The sequence below is a fragment of the Pristiophorus japonicus genome, chromosome 8 (genome assembly GCF_044704955.1).
Source record: "Pristiophorus japonicus isolate sPriJap1 chromosome 8, sPriJap1.hap1, whole genome shotgun sequence".
Taxonomy (NCBI): domain Eukaryota; kingdom Metazoa; phylum Chordata; class Chondrichthyes; family Pristiophoridae; genus Pristiophorus; species Pristiophorus japonicus.
The window spans coordinates 25,011,373-25,023,585 of record NC_091984.1 but is presented as its reverse complement, the minus strand read 5'-3'; the positions used below and the strand labels follow the sequence as shown (position 1 = coordinate 25,023,585).

Below are 12,213 nucleotides of genomic sequence, written 5' to 3'. Positions count from 1 at the left end.
TTCAAAACTGCTGCTTCCAACACACTTCTGTAGTATACATCACATTTTTATATATTTTTTAATGTTTAGTAATGTTTTAATGTTTACTCTGATTTGTTCAGGACAGACACCTACAGGCGTAGTTATGATAATATGGGCATCTTGGATCTCAAAATAATCATCCATCTCTGTGTCTCCAGTGAGTTCTTTGCAGTTCAGTCCGATAGGTCCAAACTTTTCTTTCCAATCTTCATGTCGCTGATTACATAAGGCTTTGATTGGTGCCACTAAGGAAATGAAAGATTCCATCACATATTTTGAAGGAAAGTTATGGCAACAAATTGGGCAAGCTTCCTCTAAAATTAACAGATGATGTACAATAAAAGGGTATGGAGAAAGTCCAGGTGAATGGGATTAAGTGGACCGTTCCTACAGAGAGCCAGCACAGGAATAATAGGTTGAATGGCATCCTTCTGTTATTTAATTTCCCCTTCCGTTAGGTTCCATTACATGTCTCACAAGGTGAGTTGATGACTTGCTCTAAGATTCCGACCAGTACAAGCTCGACAACCAGCTCTATAATATTGCTCACTGTATATTACTGTATTCACATTTTAGCTCAATTCAGTTCAGAATTATTCTCTAAATGACTTTCTTTACCTTACTACAGATATACTTCTGGTTTTCAAATGGATTTTCAACTGGCTAAAGGCTGCAATATTACATTAATTTACTGCTGACTCTGCAAATCAGCCATTTCAAAATGGAGTATGCCATGCATGTCAACAGCTGTAGTCTACAAATCACAGGTGCACACTAGGGCCTGTTGCATGGAGAGAGAGAGAAAAACACAGAGTTACTGCTTCATCAGAACTGGGAAGATGTCACATTTTGAACAGCTTTTAAGCAAATACGCTGCCAGGGGTCTGTGATGGGGAGGGGTGATTAACTGATAACAAAATGGGGTGATAATGGGACAAGTAAAGAGACAAAAGATGGCTGCAGAAGAGGTGTGGATGGTTATTGCAGAGGTGAGGGGTGGAAGGACTAACATCTGGCAAAGAGAGGGCTAGTGCGAGAACATAAGAAATAGGAACAGGAGTAGGCTATACAGTCCCTCGAGCCTGCTCCACCATTCAATAAGATCATGGCTGATCTGATCATGGACTGAGCTCCACTTCCCCGCCCGTCCCCATAAACCCGTATATCCCTATATCGTTTAAGAAACTGTCTATTTCTGTCTTCAATTTATTCAATGTCTCAGCTCTCTGAGGCAGCGAATTCCACAGAGTTACAACCCTCTGAGAGAAGAAATTTCTCCTCATCTCTGTTTTAAATGGGCGGCCCCTTATTCTAAGATCATGCCCTCAAGTTCTAGTCTCCCCCATCAGTGGAAACATCCTCTCTGCATCCACCTTATCAAGCCCCCTCATAATCTTATACGTTTCGATAAGATCACCTCTCATTCTTCTGAATTCCAATGAATAGAGGCCCAACATACTCAACCTTTCCTCATAAGTCAACCCCCTCATCACCGGAATCAACCTAGTGAACCTTCTCTGAACTGCCTTCAAAGCGAGAAGGTGGGGAGACCCCAGGGGTCTGGACCACCTCACTAGCCCAGTACTGCCGATAGGGGACCCCCAACCCTACCCACCAGCCCGCACCTCCTCCATTCCCAGTGGCTCTGGTGCAAGTATTCTCCATTACCAGCACCTGGATATTTTTTAAAAGGGCTGCATGAGCGTCTCATTGCAAGCTGAACGCCCAGCTCACGCTCGCTCACTCACCTGCACCTTTTGTTGTTCCCAAATCTTTAGTGTTAGCCGTGGCTGTGTGGGTAGTGATCTCTCTCTCCCGCCTTTCTAAATCAGAAGGTTGTGAGTTCGAGACTCTAGTCCAGAGACCTGAGCCCCATAATCCAGGCCAATGTCCCCCAGAGTCAGTACTGAGAGAGCACTACACTGTCAGATGCGCAGTGCTGAGGGAGCTCGGCATTGTTGGAGGGTAAGAACTGAGGCAGTGCTGTACTGTCGGAGGGGCAGTACTGTGGGATCGCTGCACTGTCGGAGGGCCACGACTGAGGGAGTGCTGCACTGTTAGAGTGCCAACATTTGAATGAGATATTAAACCAAGTCTGACCCTTCAGGTGGATGTAAAAGATCCCACAAACCACTATCAGAAGAGGGAAATTCTCTTCAGTATCCTGGGGCCAATATTTATCCCTCAATTAACATCACAAAAAACAGATTATCTGGTCATTATCACATTGTTATTTGTGAGAGCTTGCTGTGCGTAAATTAGCTGCCGCATTTCCTACATTACAACAGTAACTACACTTTAAAAGTTCTTAATTGACTGTGAACGCTTTGGGACATCCTAACATTGTGAAATGCGCTGTATATATGCAAGATCTTTCTTTTCTTTCTAACAAGTGTCAAAGAGGGTAAGTTCAATTACTTATTGCTACTGTAAAAATGGTCATGTTATAAGCTGTCAGATGAATGTATTCACTGCACGAAAATAACTCAAAATTTCAATATTTGTTTAATATAACAATTTACCTCAGATTGGTGTACCAATGTACTGCGCTGTGGAATAATAGGAAACAATAAGTTCAGATCCAAGAGGCAAGTTCTTCATTTCGGTCAAATAATTAAAGAATAATAAGTAGTAGAAACTATGTGGGTTTTTTAGAGTGTGGAAGGAAATGTAATAAAAATGGTAGGCAAGTCAACCCAGCTCAAGCTTCTTTTGCCAGCTGGTTGTAGAGCTCATATTGGCTGAAACCTTAGAGCAAGTCACCAACTCATCTTCTGAGACATGTAATGGAACCTAATGGAGGGGGAAAGTAAATAACGTATAATGGGGAGGGATGACATATACAAGTAAAATTTACCTTACAAATTTGTTGTCAATTTTAGTGTGGTCAAGCCCGTTTTGCAACTTAGACTTGCAATCTGATGAAAGGGTTAAACATGGAAGCCTATCAAGATTGCATTTCTCAACAAGCTTAACTGAATCTTTGATGTATATTACTTTTAAAAAGCTACTTACCAAACTACAACAGCATTTAATTAGCTAACATCCATGCTAATATTTAACTTCATTTAAGCCTTGAAGCTGTGCTATTTCTTATTAGTGTACAAACACATGTGTTGATTTAAATATCTTTGTCTTCTACATTAATTGCAGCTTTACCCTGTTTAGAATAAATGGGTTAATGCCACCTTTAAAATAGCATACTGAAGATTTGTGCAAAAATGCAATAAGCATTTGCATCCTAATATTGCACAGCATAATTTAAAGTCCTTCATCGTGTTAACAAGAATCTGTTTACCCACACAGGTATCCAGACACACCTAAACAATGTATAAATCAACTACCTTTACAAGAGGCTCCGTTAGAAATAAACAAACAAAATCACAAACTTAATTTTCTTCTGCAGCCTGCAGTGATGGAATAAATGTAAGGGAGGTAAAATGAAGAATCATTTATGATTATGGTAGTAGCAGTTGGTTGCACCCTTGCCTCGGAGTCAGTAGATTGTGAGTTCAAGCCCACTTCAGGATTTCACCATATAATCTAAGGTGATACTCCCATGCAGTATCAAAGGAGTTTTGCGCTGTTCGAGGTCCCATCCTTCAGTAAAGATGTTAAACCAAGACCCATCTGCCAGTTCAGGTGGACCTTAAAGAACTCTTGGGACTATTAAAAAAAGGGAGTTCTTCTGTTCTCGCCAGCATTTCTCACTCAACTAGTACTATTGAAAACATTAACTGGTCATTCATAGGAACTTCCTCTGTGTAAATTAGGTATTGCATTAGCCTACAAAACAGTCCTTTATCCTCAGAATAATTTGTTGTGTGAAGTGCTTTGAGATGTGTCTGAGAGATGTAATAAGATGCTTTATAAATGTAAATCATTCTCTCTCCTGGGGGTTGTAACAATGGTTTTGGCTGTATTTCTGCTGTCATGAATCTTATTTACAACACCTTCTATGTACAAATTACCATTGTGACATAAACCATGTTAGTAGTAGTTGCAGTAATAAATAGGTTAGCTGAACTATCAATAAATGAAAATACAGCACTATACGTTGTTTTTTGTATTGATTTTCTAAAATAGTAATGAAAAAAATGTTCAGTCTTCGGATAAAAAGAATCAAAGAAATCTTTATATTAAACTTACTGTATACGATTTTTATATTAGACCATGGCTTTGGAATGTCCATCAGTATTCTGACTATGGCTAGTTCAAATAATACAGTCTTTCCGGAACCAGTTGGGGAACAAATCACAAAGTTCTTCTCTGTATAAAGAAGCTAAAAAGAATCCATAAACTTTTAGATCTAGTTAATAAAATGGCTGAAGACAAGAATCAATTTGACTTGCACAATTTATTATACAAGCTCAATATTTTGTTTTTACATGTGCAGATATGAGCAGCTTATTACCATTGTCGGCACATTTTCCTCCCTAACTTTCAAGTTGCATGGTGCACAAGCACTTTGGGCCCAAATTTCCCTATGAGTTGCACCGTTTTTTTTGGTGTAACTTGATTTTTCTGGTGTATCTTTTTTTGGTTAGGATCATACGTAACTGACCTGACAGGGGAGTAACCATGACCAGAAAGTGGTTCTCCCTGGATCAGGAAGGTGGTTCTCCTATGCTTTTTGGAAATAGGAGGTGGGTGGGGGGCTTGCCCCATCCACCTCCATGGAGATGGGTGGGGGACGCCCCATCCAACTCCATGCACGAACCTGGTATTGCAGTACTTCCAGGAACGGTGCAGCTTTGGCTCTAGGCCTTTTGGCTAAGAGCAAAATCATTGGCGCAGAGTGATCTTTGTTTGGGCGCAAGGTGACCTTTGGCGTTTGTGATCTGACAAGTTGATCTGACAAAGAATTGGAAAGATTGGCAACGAATAAAAAAAAAATCTTTTAAGTTGCACACATGGCCATTAATTTGCGCCAGTGTAAGTGAGTTAGTTAGGTTTTTTTCAAAAGGGGGCGTTCCCATCCACTTACACCATTTATGCCAATTTGGCTAGAAAAACGTTGTACTAAACTAACTTTGGGCAGTGTATGTGTCCACTTTTGTCCGCACAGAAAGACCTTACTTACACAGTTAAGGAATCGGTGCAAGTAACTACATTTAAAGCACCACCAAGCACCAAACAAAGCTCAAAAAGTAATAAGCAATTAATTAACAAATAAAATAGAAGCAATCCTGCACCTAAAGCACCAAGACCAAAGTAATAAGCAATCCTGCACCTAAACAACATTTCAAGCACCACCAAGCACCAAACAAAGCACAAGCAGTAATAACCATTCAATAAAAACTAAAGAACTGAAGTAAATAATTAAATTAACAAAATTAATAAAGAGCTGAAGTAAATCCTACCTTTGGCCTGGGATCGAGGAGGGAGAACTCGGCTGTCGCCCCACCGACTTTCAACCCTTCTCGGGCAGGAATTTTTTCCCTTTTTGCCCATTTTCCCTTTTTGACCACTGACATTTTCAAAGAGCTTCACACATAAATTATTTGTAATGCAACCTAACTGCATGTTGCTGGTTATTTATTGATACAGGATGGGATGTAGGTGGTGGTCTTGTCATGTTAAAGAAGCACATGGTTGCACTGTATATGTGCTTCTTTAACATGACAAGACCACCACCCAACCAAACGAACGCATAACCAGCCCAGCATGGTAAGCGACATCGCTACACGACAAGCTTTCCCTGGTCCAAACCACTAGACTGCAGCCAAAGACGACCAACCTCTCCCCCCTCTCTCGCCTCGATCAAAACTCAGTCGCACCAAACTGTTTCTTGCAGCCCTCAGCGGCCGGCCTGTTCGGCAGGCAATTTGGCCTGGGATAGGGGCTGGATGCGTTCTGCAGGCATCATCATTACAATCATGGGACAGAGCTACTGCGCATGTGCGACCGCTCTACTGCGCATGCGCGCAGCTGCCGGCACTGTTTTCGGCGCAGGGCTGTAGCTCCGCCCCCCACTCCATGAGGAGCGCCGCGCCAGGACCCGGGACACACAACAGAGTGGCCGGTATCGTGATTAATTTTTTCGGCGCCGTTTCCAGCGTACAAAGTCGCCACATCTCGGGAGAGCGTACCGAAAAAAGGGGTTGGGGAAATTTGGGCCCTATATTCTAATATATTGTGCCACAGGATGGTAGGACACACAGTTGGAGCCCACAATTCATTTTTTCCCAATGCTATTTTGCAGATAATCTATATTCAGATTTTAACAAAATAAAGAGCATACATCACAACAGAGGAAAATTGGGAATGCCTTTAAAGGAATATTAAGAATAAAGGATAAATGCATACCAATGAATCAGAAATCTCAGACTAAATAAGCATAACCTTAAATGGATAAATAAATGAATTAAAAGTGAAATAAAGTAGAAAACTGCCCTCTACAGATTTTGCAGCAAGAGGAAGGGGTTTACTTGGATGAATATAGAAAGATACAGAAACATGTTTAAAGTGTGGGTTTTCATAGTAAAAACAATGTTGGTCAGTGCAGGATGTGTCCATTACTGGAAACAGTGCTCAATCACAGAGGTCCACACAATCTCCCTGCCTGTGTATCTACTCTCTACTAACACCCTCCTTATCATAGAATCATACAGCATACAGCATAGAATAAGGCCATTCAGCCCATTGTGTCTGTGTCAGCTCTTTGAAAGAGCTATCTAAGTAATTCCACTCCCCTGTTCTTTCCCATACCCCTGCAAATTTGTCATTTTAAGTATCTTTTCTTTTTCTTCTCGTCCTCATCCTCTTCCTAGTTCCTCAGCAGGCTCATTCCTTATTGGATGTCAAAATTGTACAGCACGAAGCAGACCATGATGACTTTGGAGACTTTGGCTGCACTGTAAAATAGGCCACTCTACGTACTCGTTTTTTTCGCTACCGTTAACTAAAGTAATTCAAACAATAGAACACTTCTTTAGAATGCCTATTGTGTATACAACAGTAATTCATGCAGTAACTTGGGTCTCAATTGTAGTTGCTTTCTGCTGCTGCTTGGGGAGTTTCTAACCCAAAGGATAGCCCTCGTCTTCCAATAGTTACCTGTTCATTCTCTTGTGACCTTCAAATAATACAGGCACTGTAGACTGGTACATAATCATCATCATCATATGCAGTCCCTCGAAACGAGGACGACTTGATTCCACGCCAAAAAAAAAGGATGCGTTCACAGGGTTTCGAATGAAGAACCCGAACTATATCCTGAAGGGTGGAAGATGCCTGTGCTTGGATTTTTTAACGTGTGGTGGCCATTGCACACCAGCCATCATACAGGCTTGACAGAGCTAGGTCTTGGTCCAGTGGCAAGATTACCCAAGACAACTGGAGACCTGCTCTGCTGCACGGACCTAGTGCGCACACATATTGCAGTGTAGACTGGCCCGTGCTGCCCCAGGGCCCCTTGCCCCGAACTCACACCTCCCCTGGGCCCTGACCTGCGGGAGACTTTCAGCGGCAGGTTGGGGCCATAAAAGGAGCGGCGCGCGGAGGTCCAAGAGCAGTGTGGAGGCCCCAACCTGCGGGAGACCATCAGCGGCAGGTCAAGGCCATAAAGGGAGCGGTGTGCAGAGGCCCAGGAGCAACGTGGAGACGTACCACTACAAGGTACAGCGCGAGCTGCAATGGCAGCAAAGAGTGTCGTCAGCAAGATCCAGGTCGGTGATTGGAGCGTGGGCAGATACAGCAGGAGCGGCAAGATCGGGGCAAAGGAGCTGTGAGAGACTGTGGAGGGATGTGGTACATAATAAAATCATCATGGTTGCCCTCTGGATAATGGGTATTAATGTATAGGCTTACATTTATGTTCTTTTTCTTAATCAGTCCCTCAGGGTCAAAGGTGACTTGCTTCCACACAAACATGAGTTCTAAGGTGGCTGATGAGTCCAATGCGGGATCTACAGACTCTGTCACAGGTGGGGCAGGTGGTGGTTGAAGGGACGGTTGGTTTGTCGTACGCTCCTTCCGCTGTTTGTACTTGACTTCCGCGTGCTCCCGACGAAGAAACTCAAAAGTGTTCTCCGCTTTCCCGAACGCTTCTTCTCCACTTTGAGCAGTCTTGGGCCAGGGATTCCCAAGAGTTGGTGGGGATGTAACATTTTTTCAAGGAGGCTTTGAGGGTGTCCTTGAAGCGTTTTCTCTGCCCTCCTGGGGCTGGCTTGCTGTGATGGAGCTCGGAGTAGAGTTCCTGTTTCGGGAGTCTTGTATCAGGCACGACGACTACATAGCCTTCCCACCGGAGCTGATTGAGCGTGCTCTATGCTTCGATGCTGGGGATGTTGGCGGATTTTTTACTTTTTTCGGGGGGGAATTTTTTGCCGCCGATAATTTTGGAAATCTTAGCGGTATTTTGGGCAGCAATCGGTCGCTGCAGATTGTTTGGAAATTCTAGCCCCTGAACTCTCTACCCAATAGCACTGTGGGAGTACCTTCACCATATGGACTACAGCAGTTCAACAAGAAGGCTCATCTTCCAAAGGCCTTTGGCACTGTCAAATGTGAGAGTCTATGGAGCATCCTCCTCCATTTCGGATGCTGCCAAAAGTTTGTCAACATCCTTCGCCTGCTTCACGATGACATGCAGGCCGTGATCCTTACCAACGGATCCATTACAGACCCAATCTACATCCGGACCGGGATCAAACAGGGCTGCGTTATCGCTCTAATCCTCTTCTCAATCGTCCTCGCCGCCATGCTCCACCTCACAATCAACAAGCTCCCCGCTGGAGTGGAACTAAACTACAGAACTAGTGGGAAGCTGTTTAGCCTATGCCGCCTCCAGGCCAAGTCCAAGATTATTGTGTTTCTAACACAGATGAGGCTGCACACAGCGAGGTTAAAGTAACAGTGACCTCAGTCTTTATTAAGGCACTCCAGAGTGAGGAACAGGCCTTAGGGGCTGGCTTATATACAGTGCTCTCAAGGGATGCTGAGATCCCTTGGGACTTCAGGGGATGCGCTCCCTGGTGGCAGAACATGGGAGTGCATGCTTTACAGATACACAACATCACTCCCTCCCCACCCCCGCCAAGGCAAAGTAAAAACTATTTACAAGGTGAGGCGGTCGGAAGCCTTTCTTTCCCTGGTGGACCGCCTCGGTACAAATGTCTGTTCTGGTGTGTTGGCTGTGCCCTCGCTGGGCTGGCGTGTTGTTGCCCCTGCAGGGCTGCTGGGTGAGCCTGGCCTTGCTGGGCTGTTGGGCGTGATGGGTTCGATTTCCTGGTCCGGCGTGGTGTCGTTGATCCTTTGGGTGTGTGCTGTGGGCTCGAAAAAGGCGGTGTCTGCTGTGGGTTGTTCAGGGCAGTCTGTGAACTGCAGCCTCGTTTTGGTCCAAGTGCTTTCTGCAAATTTGTCCATTGTCTAGTTTGACAACATACACCCTACTCCCTTCTTTAGCTATCGTCATGCCTGTGATCCACTTGGGACCATGTCCATAGTTTAACACATACACAGGATCATTCAGATCAATTTCCCGTGACACAGTGGCACGACCATCGTTTACATTTTGTTGCTGCTGCGTGCTCTCTACCTGATCATGCAGGTTGGGGTGAACCAGCGAGAGTCTGGTTTTAAGTGTCCTTTTCATGAGTAGCTCAAACGGGGGCACTCTTGTGAGCGAGTGGGGTCTCGTGCAGTAGCTGAGCAGTTCTCGGGACAGGTGGGTTTGGAGTGAGCCTTCAGTGACTCGTTTGAGACTCTGTTTGATTGTTTGTACTGCCCGCTCTGCCTGCCCATTGGAGGCTGGTTTAAACGGGGCCGAAGTGACATGTTTGATCCCATTGCGGGTCATGAATTCTTTAAATTCGGCACTGGTGAAACATGGCCCTCAGGCTTTCAATGGTGGCGGTGGTGGTGTTTCCCGACATTATTTCACATTCAATCCATTTGAAAAAGCATCCACCACCACCAGCAACATTTTACCGAGAAACGGCCCGCATAGTCGACATGGATCTTCAACCATGGTCTGGAGGGCCAGGGCCACAAACTTAGTGGTGCCTCTCTGGGCGCATTGCTCAACTGAGCACACACGCTGCATTGCTGTACACAGGACTCTAAATCAGAGTCGATACCGGACCACCACAAGTGGGATCTGGCTATCGCTTTCATCATTGCTATACCCAGGTGTGTGCTGTGGAGATCCGAGATGAACATCTCCCTGCCCTTTTTCGGGAGCACTACACGGTTACCCCACAACAGGTAGTCTCTGTTTGAATGGACAGCTCGTCCTTTCGCCGCTGGAACGGCTTGATTAGCTCTTGCATTTCAATTGGGATGCTGGCCCAGCTCCCATGCAGTACATAGTTTTTTTTACTAGGGACAGCAGAGGATCTTGGCTGGTCCAAGTCCTAATCTGGCGGGCCGTAACAGGTGATTTATCATTTTCAAACGCTTCCATGACCATCAACAAGTCTGCGGGCTGCGCCACCATCAACAAGTTTGCAAGCTGGGCCATTTCCACCCCCGACTGAGAGCATCCACACAGTTCTCGGTGCCTGGCCTGTGGCGGATGGTATAGCTATACGCTGATAGCGCGAGTGCCCACCTTTGTATGCGGACTGAGGCATTAGTATTTATCCTCTTGTTTTCAGCGAACAGGGATATGAGGGGCTTGTGATCGGTTTGCAGCTCAAATTTGAGGCCAAACAGATACTGATGCATTTTCTTTACCCCGAACACACATGCTAATGCCTCTTTCTCAATCATGCTGTAGGCCCTCTCGGCCTTAGACAAGCTCCTGGAGAATAGGCGACAGGTTGCAACTTCCCCGCAACGTTAGCTTGTTGTGATACACACCCGACTCCGTACGACGATGCATCACATGCTAGCACAAGTCTTTTACACGGGTTATACAATATACAAGCAGCTTGTTGGACCATAAAATGTTTCTGACTTTCTCAAAAGCAATTACTTGGTTTTTTTCCCCATACCCAGTTCTCACCTTTACGCAATAACACATGTAGGGGCTCTAAGAGGGTGCTTAACCCCGGTAGGAAGTTACCAAAATAGTTGAGGAGTCCCAGGAACGACCACAGCTCCGTGACATTCTGTGGCCTGGGCGCGTTCCTGATGGCCTCTGTCTGTGGGCCGAATGCCGTCCGTCGCGATCTTTCTCCCCAAAAACTCCACTTCTTCTGCCATGAAGACGCATTTCGACCTCTTCGGCCGCAGCCCTACGTGATCCAGTCGCTGGTTTTGTAGGTGCTCGACGGTGTCCCGACCAGTGACCAATATGTCATCCTGAAAAACCACCGTGCGTGGTACTGAAGTTAGTAGGCTCTCCATGTTTCTCTGGAAGATCGCTGTAGCCGACTGAATTTCAAACGGGCATCTGTTGTAGATGAACAGTCCCTTGTGCGTGTTGATGCAGGTGAGGCCCTTCGAAGACTCTTCCAGCTCCTGCGTCATGTACGCCGAAGTCAGGTCGAGCTTGGTGAACGTCTTGCCTCCTGCCAGCGTCGCAAATAGGTCGTCTGCCTTAGGTAGCGGGTATTTGTCCTGTAGCGAGAAACGATTAATAGTTACTTTATAATCACCGCAAATCCTGACCGTGCCATCATTTTTGAGTACTGGAACGATCGGGCTGGCCCACTCGCTGAATTCCACTGGGGAGATGATGCCCTTGCGTTGCAGCCTGTCCAGCTCGATTTCCACTCTCTCCCTCATCATGTGATGTACCGCTCACGCCTTGTGGTGGATGGGTCGTGCCTCTGGGACCAAGTGGATCCACATCTTCGCCCCGGAAAAGATTCTAATGCCTGGCTCAAAAAGGGAAAGAAATTTGTTAAGAACCTGGGTGCATGAGGCCTCATCCACATGTGATAGTGCTCGGATGTCATCCCAGTTCCAGTAGATTTTGCCCAGCGAGCTCCTTCCAAGCAGTGTGGGGCCATCGCCTGGGACAATCCAGAGTGGCAGTTCGTGCACCATGCCCTCGTAGGTGACCTTGACCATGGTGCTGCCCAGGACAGTGATAAGCTCTTTGGTACACGTTCTCAGTTTCGTGTGGATGGGGCTCAGGGCTGGTCTGAGTGCCTTGTTGCACCAGTCTCTCAAACATCTTTTTACTCATGATGGATTGGCTAGCGCCAGTGTCCAGTTCCATGGCTACGGGTAAGCCATTCAATTTTACTTTTAGCATTCTAGGTGGACATTTCGTCGAAAATGTGTGCACCCCATGTA

The 12,213-nt window shown here is 45.5% G+C and overlaps 1 protein-coding gene across 9 annotated transcripts in view; it reads right to left on the bottom strand.

Annotated features, from left to right (window-relative positions):
- Nucleotides 1–12,213, bottom strand: part of hfm1 (helicase for meiosis 1) — a 202,633-nt gene that overhangs the window by 160,438 nt on the left and 29,982 nt on the right. For all 9 annotated transcript variants that reach the window (XR_011594031.1, XR_011594029.1, XR_011594030.1 and 6 more), the window contains 2 exons: nucleotides 4,171–4,303; nucleotides 115–266 (listed from right to left, as the gene is read on the bottom strand). Coding sequence is in view for 5 of the 9 variants with exons in the window: in XM_070886575.1 (XP_070742676.1) it covers nucleotides 115–266; nucleotides 4,171–4,303 (285 nt within the window). In the remaining 4 variants the exon portion in view is untranslated. The remainder of the gene's footprint in view (nucleotides 1–114; nucleotides 267–4,170; nucleotides 4,304–12,213) is intronic.